Genomic DNA, 13,986 nt, shown 5'->3' with positions numbered 1-13,986 from the left:
GTTTTAAAAAGAAAGATCTATATTCAATACAATTTTTAAAAGGGTTAAATTGAGTTTGGAGTGGACTTGAATTGGCCTTTGAACTGATGAAGTGTTTACAGCCTTAGTTTTCAAAAACTAAACACGAAACAACAAATATCATTATTGAACTTAAAACACATCAAGGGAACTTGTTTCCAGAAATAGAAGAAAGAAAGGAGGCAGGGAAGGGTCCTAAAATATTGAATAGTTAAATTATTGATATGAATATGAACATAATACTATCAGTAGTCTCACTTGGATTCCAAGTAAAATTGATGATATGCTACTAAGTAACCTACCTTAACACCACTAATTAAGCAGTAAATAATTCATTTCCACGTACAGGTATTGACCAACCCCAGGTTCAACTCTGAAACTGAAAAAATAAAAGAACGACACTACCTAAATGGGTGCTGCACATGTTGTTCTAAAATGCCCTGTTTGGTTGCACCGGCTACAATGAACAACTCGTTTCACACGCCCACGGTCTTCCGCTCGAACTCTCCTTTTTCTTGGTCGTCCTGGAGGCCTCAGTGATTTCGGAGGGTTTATAATGACCTCCAGAGCTTTGTTTGCATTTGGATCGTTCTCAGATAATTCCTTCCATAAAGATTTGTCAGGGATTGGATGAATAGTCTGTGAGTACGTCTTCCGATATGTTGCGACCGTGAAACAACTCTCTGTGAATCGATGAACATTTTGCCTGCAGGATAGGAGAGCTGCCACAGCATGAGCACATGGCAGGCCGTACAGCTGCCAGCCTCGACAAAGGCAGCATCGGTTACGAATGTCCACGATGTTTGTTCCTTCGTGAGATATAACTTCAAATTCAGCTTCATTGGCTCGAAGCACTTGGTAGGTACGGGCATGCTCGAGAGCCTCGGCAACACGCCTTTCAGCAGTGGGCACAAGTATTGATGTCCACTGCATGCTAGTCTCACGCCTTTCATTGAACCATGTCATTAGCTGCCTCCTAATGCACTCCATCATCTGAATTATAGGAAGGCCAGAGGCTTCTGCAATCCAACTGTTTAAGGATTCAATAATGTTTGCAGTCAAATGGCCGAACCTCGTCCCCTCGAAGTAAGCTGTAGCCCATAGACGAGGGGGAATTCGTCGAATCCAATATCCAGCATCTTGTGACATCTCTTCAATTTCCAGTACTTTTGCTTCAAATTCAATTACCGTGAGAGCATATGCAGCATCCCAAAGAAGCTTGCCAAGCATTGGATTATTGAACTCTTTACGGAAGCTTTCACTCAAATGCCTCATGCAAAACCCATGGAAAGCAGTCGGAAAATTCGCTTCCACTCCATCCACGATGCATTTTAGCCTGTCAGATAAGATCGTAAGTCTCGGCATATTTTCGGTATTTATCTCAAGAAGGTTATGAAGCTCAGACAGAAACCACATCCAATTCTCATCATTCTCCTCATCAACAACACCAAAGGCCAAAGGAAACAGAGCACCATCACCATCAAAACCAGTGGCAAGAAGTAAAGTACCAAGATATTTGCTTTTCAAGTATGTCCTGTCAAGCCCAAGTAAAGGCCGACACGCATTCAAAAAGCCATAAATTGATGCCTGGAAAGATATGAAGAGACGTTGAAAACAATTATCGGTTGCATTTCCATAAACTGATGCAATGCTTCCTGGATTTGTTCTTTTAACCTGTTCACAATACTGTGGCAGTAAGCGATATCCTTCTTCAAATGAACCACGCATTGCAGCCATGATACGCTCCTTGCCCCTCCAAGCTTGCTTGTATGATAAGGTAATTCCATGAACACGGTGAATCTCCTCTAGTATCTCCTTTGGCTTGTAATTAGGATTCTCTCTCAAACGTTGCTCCATGGAGCTAGCAACCCACTGAACAGAGGCTTGCTGGTGGCCAAGATGATTAATCCCACCACATGTATGAGTGTCATGAATTGTTCTAATGGTGAAGGTTGGAACACCTGGGAGCTTCGCAGCATGAATGCGCCATGGGCATCCCTCTGCAGCACATTTGGCTGTAAAGCGAGTTTTATCAGATTTGATGGTTTGCACTTCAAAGTGCAAGGCAATAGCAGTGTCCCTTAGTGCCCTCCTACAACTCTTAACATCAGGGAATTCTTGTCCCACCGACAACTCATAGGTAGGAGCTGCCATGACCGTTCGTGCTTGAAGCACAGAAGGGGTTGAAACCATCATTTGAGACTGACTTGTCAAATCATCAACTGTTTGAATAGCCAGTTCGTCATTCTGGTCCACGGCTAATTCAAGATTGTCATCAAGTTCTTGACTTTCTGAAACAGCTAACTGGTTGTTATCGGACAAAGCTAACTCGTGACCCTGTATAGGGAGAGACAACTGATGGCCAACTGGGTCAGGCTTCCTATCCATAGCTAAATCACTTTCATGCGCATAATTGTGATCATTGTCCCCTCCTTGGTCATGACTTTGCCCTAAACCCAACTCATGATCATGGGCGTGTCCCAAACCATCATGATCATGGGAATGTACCAACCCCTCAGTGTGATCATGGGCATGTCCCAAGCCCAACTCATGGTCATGGTTTGACCCCAAACCTAGATGATGCTCATGTGCTTGTCCGAGGTCCAAACTGTGACCCTGGCCGAGACCCATATTATGATTGTGACCTAACATCAACTGTTGGTTCTGTCCAAGAGCTAAATTGTGGTTCTGTCCCAATATCAGATCATGGTTTGCCATTGAAGAAAAAAAAGTGAAAATCACTTGAACAAAGGAGATGGAACACCCCAATTAGGCAGCTACAAGTTTAATGGCCGGAATACACCTAAACTGTATCATGCCACACCTGTGAAGAGTAACAACATGCAATACTTAGGAAAGCATATCACCACCTACTAATTAACCTGTCCCAATATCATAAGCGTCAAGACTAATACCTCAAAAAACATAGCAAAAAAGATAAATTCTCTCATGTGATAATATACAAAACGAGACACCAACTTCTCCCAACTTTGATACCCTGAGTTATTTGTATTAGAAATAGATGTTTGGACAAATTGGAAGATTAACTAAAATCAAATATCTTCAAGGAGATATCACCCCCTTCAAATAATTAATGTTAGGAATCAAACATTGTCAATATGAGCATAACCCAATAGTTAAGATGTCTCTAGACCCTCTAGAAAGTCCTAGGATGCAAATCCTCCCTGTCCACATATTTGTTAATATTTAAAAAAAAAAATTAATGAGAACTAAACTTCAAGAATGTGCAATCTTAAAGTATCGAAAACAAAAGGAAAATAAACCGAGAGAAAAGTTAAAGATCCATTGTCACCAATGTATATATTCACAAATAAACTCAAATAGGAAAACAATAATTGTCTAAATCTTCCCCCCTCCACCCATAACAGTGAACTGAAGTTTCATAATTTTCTAACCTCTCTAATTAGAATTAAATAAAAATCTATACCCACCCTCTCAAATGAATCACAACACTACCAAATACTCTTAGTTCTAAGCATTTTCCCAAAACAGCCATTAAAAAAGAGCAGCTAAAAGACATGAACTGAGAAAATCTTCTATGGCACATAATTTGACAGAAGGAAAGAAAAAGAGGGGGAATCGCCGAAAAAAAAAAAACAAAGAAAGAAAGAAAAAACAGAGAGAAAATTTCATACATGAATCACGGCGACTACCAACAAAAAAAATTATCAAATAAGAAAATAAAGACATTTAGAGCTCCATAACTGAAACTATCCTGTGAGACAAATCTCAACACTACCAGCTACTCCTAAAAAAAGCCAAAACTAATTCAAACAAGAACATAAAGATCATAGTTCATTTAGAGCTCCATAACTTTCTCTTCCCTCAATTTAACCGGAACTATCCTGTGAGACAAAACTCCAGCTACACCTAGCTTGAAAGAAGTTCCCAACAGCTATCTAAATGGCAGTTAAAGTCTTAAACTGCTAAAATGCTTAATGGGATAAAACAGGAAAGAGAAAAAGAGAGCAACTTCCACACATGAATCATGATGTTACTAACCGAACAGCTATCTAATATGAAATAAACGTAACATTAAATTGAGAAAATCATAGCTTTCCCTTCTTAACTCTGAATTTAAACTGAAAACAAATATCAACACCCATACCCTTGAATCTCCACACAACAAGTTAGCCAAAGCTCCAAACACATTAGCTCAAGCAACCATTAAAGTAAAAAAAAAAAAAAATCCAGAATGAGAAAGAAGCAGAGAGAGAGAGAGAGAGAGAGAGATAAAGAGTCCACCTGAAAGAAACCGGAAGTGCGAAATCGAAATCCCATGAGACGGCTATAAGGAGGAAGCGAGAAGAGAAAAAGAAAGAAGTGGGTATCGGAGAAAAGAAGAGAAAGAAGAAAACCCAGAAGCAGAAAGGGAAAGGATTAGGGTTGAGGGGATCGGAGAAGAGGAAAAAAGAATTTGAAAAGGTGGGTTCTTGAAGGTTTTGGCGGGTAATTCAGTTGAAGAAAATCGGAGAAGGGCAAAGAAGGGATGAGGAAGAAGGAGAAGGGTGGAGGGAGATTGGGGAATTACAAAGGGCAGAAGAGGGAGATGAGATTTGAGGGATGAGAATGGAAATACAGACTCTGCGGCTTCAACAAAAAAAGAGGGTATTTACGTCAAACACATTAGGGTTCTTCCCTTTCTCTTTGTCGCAATTACTGTTATAACCTTCTCTTCCCACTTTTCTTCTCTTCATTCGTTTTTTCTTTTTTTTTTTTTTTCGAGTTGACTTTCTTATTCCTCGTTTTTTTTCTTGTTGGGTTTCCATTTTCGGAGATTAGATTATACTTGCTTGTAGATTTCATATTTTCTAATTTTTAAGTGATTTAATTGCATATGTTTTATTTTAGTTTTTTCTTTTTATTATAAGAGATGAAAATTTGAATCAAAAGGTTCTACGTCGATTCATTGAAGTAGGTTCATTTTGACTCGTTTGTAGACAAAGAATAATGTAAAAAATTACAAATAAGTATACTCTCAAAGTCTATTCATGATAAATCATGTCACTAACAAAAATCTATCAATAACAAAAGTATAGTAATGTAATATATCATTGTTATCATACTTAATTATTAGTCGTTTAACCTACTATCAATTACGATGGTTTTGTTTTAAGGTTTGATCTGAAAATTGGTAATTAATTTTTATTTAATTTTTGTCAAATAAAAATAATTTTTCAAAAACATACCTAATAAATAAATAAGAGATTAAGTTCCAAGAAAAATCTTCAAAAAAAAAAAAAAGAGAGAAATAAATAAACAAGGGAATAAAAAATATATATTAGACATTTACCAATGTGATAATATGTTGGTCGAAATCTTTTCAAGTCTCCATTCTATTTATGATTAAATACGTATGTGTATGAGAGATAAGTATATCATATTGAAATTAATGGGTAAGAGTTTTTAATCTTAAAAAAATTACAAATTTTGTTTTAAACTTTCATATAGTTTCTGAGAGGTTGTTCGCCTTAATTTGGAATTAGCTACGTAAGTTATATTGCCTCAAGGAATGATAATCTTCCTTTATATCGCGTAATAATGTAAAGAACCTTCCGTCAAGTATCCTTTGTATCTCTAACAGACTGATATCAACAACACACATTACTTTCACATACATTCCCCTTTCACTACACACCTTTAGTGTAAATAATAATTAAAGCAAATATATGATACTTAGAATAGATTTTAGTGTATAGATACTGTATGAGACCCTTATAGGATTATAATTCAAAAATTACTTAAAAATTCCTGAGTTCGACCCTGGGTTATCCAAGAAACCTCTGTTTTCACTTACAGTTGGACAAGAGGAAGGAAAACTTGTATGCAAATGACAAACTAATAGAATTAAGCAACAAATGAGACTAAGTATGTGCCTATTATCACATGACCTTAGTTTTGTTGCCTAGCTTAGTTGCATACTTAAAACCACATTGCAACATCCACGATACAACCAAAATACATCATATATACAAATGAGTAGCAAACACGTTGGATCATTGCATTTGTATCAAATACAAATTAAGCCGTATTTATAGTGTTACAAGGATAAGATACTCAGCTTTATCCCTACAGTATAGACTCTTTAAGTTGTACCTTGAACATTGATCTCTATATATCTTCTCATACAATTCAAGACTCGTAAGACAACTTAGGATGTTACTTTATTTGATTTAGGTTATTAAGAAAAGACTAATAAAATAATCAATAACACTTATTGAAAATTACAATAATAACATTTATTAATAACGATTATATTTACTATATACGAGTTTTATGACATAAAACCTAATACTAGGTTCATCAACCATCTATCTCGATGCACCCCGACAATCCTAAGTTAGAGGCAATGAGACCGTGTGGCCAAAGTGAGAATGAAGTATTTGGATCAATTTTGAGAAGTATTGGGTGAGAGATGGTATTGAAGAAATTGGAGAAGTTAACCAACTTGGCAAGGAGGTGGTTAGAGCTTCACTACATAAATTAGGTGTGGTGACTTTGAAGAAGATGTTAAAGCTTTAAAAATGAAGAATAAGGAAAAACATAAGATTAAGGAGGAGAGTTTAGAGGTGCAACTACTAATGAAGAGAGTTGTTGAAGAAATGGAAGAGAGCAACGAGAAAAATGCAGTCAGACCTGAGGTCGAAATGTGGATAACACAAGTATTAAAGAAGTAATCCTTCTTGCATCCTCTATGGTGCATTTAATTGAGAGATTGATTAAAAAGACTAAAGTAGCTAAAGAAGGATTTAAGGAATTGAAGGATAATGCATTGTTTGTTCTTGCCACATCACAAGAGGCCAAAAAGAAGAAAGGGGAAAAGTGACAAGAGGTCGTAACATATATCCTAGATGATGAATTGAAGGAAGACAGTGATGAAGAGAAGAAGAGAAAAGAAGAGCACCTAAGGTTGGCTATAAAGTGTTGAATCATTGAAAAACTAAAAAAGAAAGAAGAATGGGAAAGGAAGAAAAGGGAAGAAAACCAAACAGCGAGGGAAAAGCCTGTTGAGCGCAATGAGAAAAGAAAAGAGAAGGTTAATGATGAGGAAGAAAATGAGGTACCGAAAAAGAAGTCAACACCTAAATAGAAAGATGAAGAAAAAGAAAAGCAGACAACAAAAAGAAGTTGAAGTAAAGAGGAGGATGGCGCCTTAAAGAGGAGGATGACGCCTTAAAGCTATTACACGAGATGGGCTTCTTTCCAAAGGATGCATCGATTCCAATGTTTATCATAGCCTTGGTTGATGTGCTGGGATGGTGCAAGTTTTATCAAGGGCAAAGATTTATGAGGTCAAACATAGCCTACGATTTTTATACCGAGAAACTTCATAAACATGAAGACTATGAAGTTTGCACAATGATGCAAAAGCGAAATGAAATAGAATGATTGAAGAGCCTACTGAAGCATAGATTAATGACGCATTGACTTTGGTGACCAACTAGGCGTTGAACGGGATGAACTACCTAAGAGTGCAAGCTGTTGCTAGCTAAATCCTTGACACCTAAAGCTAACGTCTGCTATATTTCTTGAAGAAGAAATTGATTTTCACAATGCAATAAATTGGTTTCATTGGATAAAGTGATGGCTATCTACTACATCATGTGTTGTATATCTATGGATGTCGGATGCATTCTGGTCATCAAAATTAAAAGGGTCTTCACAAAAAAGAAGGGGCAGTAATTCTTGTCCTCAATAGTAGTACAATTGGTCGCCAATGTCATCTTAGCAAAGGTAAGCTACCAGGAAGAGAGGATTCAAGGTATTGCAATGCATCATCTAATGAAGAACTTTTGAAATATGATATGCCTTACTTTGAGAAATCTGATCTCAATCGTCAACTGTCATCCAAGCATCAGAAGTTGGTCAAGGAAATAACCAAAGAGACAAAGGAGGTTAAGGAGATGGATGATGGAACCAACCCCCACCTCTTGACTAAAGGTGTTAACACACATTCCCATTCTTCTTGTAGTTTTCTCATCACCTAAGGACCCTAACTAATACAAAGTGTAGGTGACATGGGAGTGAGGGTATCCCATGCAGTGAGTTTGATAAGACCATATCACAAAATAGTAACCACTAAATGTAACTCCGTTAATTAGCTAGGTTTCTATTTCATCCGGATGACATAAGTAACTTAGTCTTAACCTTGAGTGGGATTTTCCTCTGATTTGTACAGGTGAGAGTGGCCAGATTGTCGACTCAATATTCTTATCATTTTGGGAACAAGACCGAGTGGGAGCTGGGAACATAATCACACAAGATGGAATTCATTCCTTATGGACTTTAAGGTAAGTAGATAAGTGTTCCCTTAAATGGTGTCTCCGTGACTTAAACAAAGGGTCTTACCCTCTCTATGTCACAAGAGGGGTCTCTGTTTATTGGTTGAACCATAAGTAGGTTGTTAATTACAAGAGTACTAGTATTTAAGGACTAGAAGTAATCTAGGGGTAAAATGGTAATTTGACACAGCTGGTGTTACGAACATTTGTGGAGGACTAACTTACTGTTATTGGTCTATATTTGTGGATATAGAAATATATCTACAATGAAAATAGTTCAGCTATAAGTCTTTAGTGGAATGAACACAATTAATGAATATTGATTAGTGTGGTTAATGAGTTTACGCAATTCTCATATCATTATAGCTTCTGATCTGTAGGTTCATTAGGTCCCCTTCCTAGCTCGTAAAGGGTAATGTGATTAATATATATTGGTTGTAATTTGAAATGTTTAAATTTACTTTGGGAATTAATATAATGTATGGTGATACATTATAATATAAAATTTATATTTTAATTAAACTTTATTATATAAATTAAATTTTAGATAAGATTCGAAGTTGATTATGAGAGAATAAAATATTGGGACGTTTGCAAAAATAGCAAAAAAATTTATGATAATAGGTCTATGTCATTACATTTTCTAAATTGCAAAAGTAGTAAATTTAAAAGCATATAGCTCTCTGATAGCTCTTTGATAGTTCTTTGATAGCCGTTTAATACATCTAATTACTTATCATATTTTTCATATTTGCAATATGCAAAAAAGAGATGTTATAGGCTGCTTTTTTCTAAATTTTTTTGTCATCTGATGCTATTTTCCTAAAATATTTGAATGAGTTCAAATATTAATTTAATGTGAACTAGATTTATATGAAACCTATAGGTCAAAATTTAATGTGTATATGATATACATTAAAACTATAGGTTAAAAAAGAAATTTATATTTAAATATGATTCAAATTTGAATTAAATTAAAGATAAGATATTTAATTTAGTAATTGATTAATTAGAGAAATAATTAATAATTTTTTTAATTATATTTAGTTAAATTTAATTTGATTAAATTAATTAAATTAAAACTAAATGTTACATGAGATATATTTATTTAAATATGATTTAAATGAAATATTAATTAAATGTGAATTAATTAATTATTAATTTAATTAATCAATTAACTAATTTAATTTAATTTAAATTAAACAAATAAGTCCCTTGTGTGAGAATTATCCGGGGAACGTGGGATTAAGAAAGGGGAAGTAGGTAACGTTACAGTAAGATAAGTTTTTTCTAGAAAAAGAAAATTCTCTGTAAAAGTTATCATTCCAATTTTGATTCTCACGAACCATAATTTTAAGCTCAATTTTGGTTCCCACTAACCACAATTTTGGCATCCCAATATTGGCATTTGACAAATATGGAATCGACAACGACTTTAGTTTCCTTTACTCCTCTCTGTAACTTCTATATTATTTAGAAAACATGCTTAGCCTTAGTCTTTGTAATTCTTTTCTCAATAAATGGTATTTTTAATTTTTCAATTAATTTTAGTTAATGGATCTATTTAAATTCTTCTGTTGCATAGGGTTTTATCCCTTCCCTACATTAAATGTCAAAAAGGCCTATTTTCGTCTCTCTTATGGTAATCTACCATTTTGCATTAAATTTCATGCCATATTGTGTGCCTCATCGTGTCACAGATTTATCGATGTACATTTTTGTCTAAGTGATCAGTTACCAACTTACTGATTTGACAATTACCAATCACACTTGTTGTTTTGCATACTTTTCATCTTGTGGTATACTCATCGCATGATCGTTAATTCATCACTTGATATGTTCATCATATGCAAGTTTTAGATGCCTTCTTCCTTTATACTTCTTGGCTATAACTCATTCCTTGCACAATAACACTTCTTTGCCAATTGATCAGGTAATAAAGTTTTTCGATCTTATGAATTTATTCCTAGTTTTTGGGTTTTGGGTGGCACTCTCATTCCTCGCATTCAAAAGCATGAAAACTGATAATAAACAAGATTTTGGGTTTTGTAATCCATGATAACAGAGTTTTTCAATCTTATGAATTATTCCAAGTTCACAACTTTAAAACTCAACTTTTCCTGATTATTCTAAATAAAAACTATAATAACTTAAATTTCTTCGAGTTATCACTTGTACCATTGAAAAGACCGAACATTCCTATAACATCATTAAGAACTTGAACTTGAATTTTCTTATACGTTGATAATCATTCTTATAAACATATAAAAAATGTTCTAATGAACATAAAAGAATTAAAATTTTAGTAATGAAGTAGAGTAAATGGATAATTAGTATAATAAAGAAACATTTTCAAATATAGTCAAATGAACCAAAATATTTACAAAATGTACCAAATTTTTAGGTCTATCGATATTTATCGTTGACAAAATATGAGATTTTGTTATAATTTATAAATATTTTTAACACCTTTGTAATGTATAATAATTTTTTAATAATAAAATAGGATCGGTGGGAAGAAGATGATTGAGGAGTGATTTGATTTAACGTTTTTGTAACTCGTTGAACATAACAACTTGAATTTGTTATCTCTATAAATACATATATCGATAATTAGTTAAATAAATATTAACAATATGCTAATTAACAAAAAAAAAGTATTAAACAAATTAATTAATATGATAAAATGGGATTTTGGAAGAAGGAAGATGAATAATCGGGTATGAGATTAAATTGTGTTATAACTTTGTTAAATTACATCTTAAAACTATATCTCAATAATTAGTGAAATAATAAATATAAACAGAATACTAATTAACAAAAAAAAAAAAGCAAATTAAAAATATACATATAATATGATAAAAGTAGATTAAAATCATTACCAATCAATGAAAAGGATATTCTCAAATATAGTAAAAGAAACTAAAACATTTACATGCTATAGTAAAATTTTGGATTTTATCAATAATAGAAATTGATAATCTTCTGCTTATCAATACCACTGTAGAAGCATACAGTGTCTATCAATATCTGTTGTTGATAGAATCTGAAATAAATATTATACATATTTTGTCAAATTTGTTATTTCTTATGATTCCCTTTAATCAAATTCATTATTCTTCCGTGTTTCGATTAGCGTTCCAAGAATTCCCTTTAATCAAATTCATTATTCTTCGGTGTTTCGATTAGCGTTCCAAGAAAAATTGGTCATAAAACCCTACAACAATGTGTAGTACAAGTAAGTATTTGTTTCTTATTTTGTTGGATGATTTGATTCCTTGGTTGCATAATTTCGATTGCCTCTCACTATGAAAATGAGGAGGGGACTAATTAGGCACAAAACACTTTGTCCAATTTATTTATCAACTATTTTTCATTTACACTTAAATCTCATCTCAAATATACTATTTCGTTTTCTTTTCTAACACAATATATTATCTTCACCACAAACTTTCCACTTCAAAACTTTCTAAAAAACACACCTATTAAAATTTAGTAATTTCTCTTCCAGGCGAGAAAATATATTTCTTAAAAAATATAAACAAACAAATAAGAAAGAGATAGAGAACAATACCTTCTCATCAACTACAACGATAACACAAATTTTTAGTCTTCATCGTTTGATCGAAAGATTTTACTTCTTTGATAAAGGTATTGTGTGGCTTCTTGACAAAAAAAAAAAAAAAATGAAACTTTGGAATGCATTGGTCACCATTTCTTTTTCTTTTATTTTTAATGATACACAGACCAACCCACACACTTACAAGTTATAACGAAAGTCTCATTGTCACGAAACCCAAATAGTTCTATCTCTTCAACCTCCACACACACATAAAATATGTTTGTCATTTTTTCTTGAAAAGAGGTACAATATCCAACGAAGGCCACCTAGTTGTTGTTTCCAATTTTTTTTCTCAAAAATAATATAAATAATTTGAATAGTTATAAGAAGAAGAAGAGAATTATTAAAAGAAAAGTTAGAGATATATATTTATAGAGGGTCATGTAGATTCATGAAAATAAAAGTTTAGAGAGGTTAAAGAAAGTTATAGAGGGAAAAGTCTCCCTGGGAATATTAAAGAGATTAAATTAAAGAGATAAAAGAAAAACATTCCAATAGAGAAAAGTTAAAAAAGTAGGATACAGAAGGAAGAGAATATAAAAATGTGTTTGGTGGAAATTTTGAAGTGTTTAATTTTGTAAAAAAAAATTATTTTAAAAGAAATGGTAGCGTTGGCAAATTTAAATAATGCATTTTTTAGAAATTGATTTATAAAATAATTTATTTTAGAAATATCATTAAAAACCATATCTTTAAAAAATGAATTTTGAAGTGATTGGAGCGGAAATTGTGTTTGCAAAATTTTTTCATCTTATGTTAAAATTATGAAAATGCATTTCATACTAATTATTCCGTTGCATTTTTCAATGACCTTTAGTCTCACAATCCGATCTGGCAGTCTATGGTTGACTGGATCATCCGCATTTGACTCAACCAGCAAAGGGGACCAATAAAACCCAATTGTTGTATTGCATTCATTTATTTCAAAACAAAATATTTAATTCTCCATTTTTAGCTTATTATAATATTAATCAAATTAGTGAAATTAAAAAATTAAAAAACAAAAAAACAAATTTGGAGTTCATGAGTGGATGATTATTGACTAAAATGAATAATAGCTAGAAAATAAATACAGTTTCTTTTGGTATCTTTAGGATTGTTTTTTCTTTCGTTTTTAGATTTTAAAATGTTATATTTCATTTTTAAATTTTGGATTTAAATTCTAATGGGTACTATGTTCCAAAATCTTACATTTTCATGATTGAGTTTTTGGTTTCGTCTCATTTGGTCTTTTAGATATCAAAATTTATTTCACCAAACACTCACTTTTTTTTTGTTGATAATGATAATGTTTATTAATTAAAGACTACTCGAAAATCAATGGTATATGTGGTAGCTACTTTCTTCAAGGTGAGAAAGAACAAATTTTTTTATTTCCATCTTTTGAAGTGTGTTCCTTCAAAGCAAAAAGGATGGTTGAGGTCAAAGGAGATCAAATTGCCTTGGAAAGGTTTGGGCATCGTAACAAAATGAATCGTCTTAAAATTGTTGTTGCAATTTGGCAAGAAGGAGTTGTAAATTAAGAAGCTTTAACGCCTAGACAGAACGTGTGTTTTCTTGTCTTTTATCTCGCTTAAGATATATTGTATCTCCCTGATCAACTCGCCTACTGATCACTTTGCTAACTGATCTCGCCTACTAGTCATCTCGTTAGCTGATTACCTCGCCTACTGATCAAAACGCCAACTGACCAAGATGCCTAGTGGTCAAAACGCCTGGTTAAATTGCTTGATCAAAACGCAAACTGCAAAACATAAACTTGTTAGGAAATGGTTGAGTCACGGATTTGACTCTCTTTAAGACGTTTTGCGGCTCTTTGTGCAAACAAATTTCTAATGCCTCATCGTCCCTAGGATAAAACAGTCATGCTTTTCAATAAGTTTTGCACTGAAAAACTAATTGGAATCTCAACATCAAAATAGACACTATTTGCTTGGAATCTCACAAAGAAAGCTTTTCTTGTTTTTCTAAATCTACAAAATGAGGAATGAAATGAGTTTGTATAAAGAGGAGATAAAATAGAGCCATTGGTAATTAAATATG

General features: G+C 33.2%; 1 protein-coding gene across 1 annotated transcript; it reads right to left on the bottom strand.

The window, feature by feature from the left end:
• Positions 1-209: 209 nt before the first annotated feature.
• LOC103501005 (uncharacterized) lies at positions 210-4,646 on the bottom strand. The gene is made up of 2 exons (XM_008464481.3): positions 4,285-4,646; positions 210-2,842 (listed from the first exon to the last, which is right to left on the bottom strand). The coding sequence occupies exon 2, from the start codon at positions 2,734-2,736 to the stop codon at positions 424-426; it is 2,313 nt and encodes a 770-aa protein (XP_008462703.1). The 5' UTR covers positions 2,737-2,842; positions 4,285-4,646; the 3' UTR covers positions 210-423.
• Positions 4,647-13,986: the final 9,340 nt, after the last annotated feature.

The sequence above is a fragment of the Cucumis melo genome, chromosome 2 (genome assembly GCF_025177605.1).
Source record: "Cucumis melo cultivar AY chromosome 2, USDA_Cmelo_AY_1.0, whole genome shotgun sequence".
NCBI lineage: Eukaryota > Viridiplantae > Streptophyta > Magnoliopsida > Cucurbitales > Cucurbitaceae > Cucumis > Cucumis melo.
This window is presented reverse-complemented; position numbering and strand designations above follow the sequence as displayed.

What these genes read in the sequence shown, in the direction of transcription:
- LOC103501005 (XM_008464481.3), bottom strand. Translation starts at nt 2,736, where the DNA reads ATGGCAAACCATGATCTGATATTGGGACAGAACCACAATTTAGCTCTT.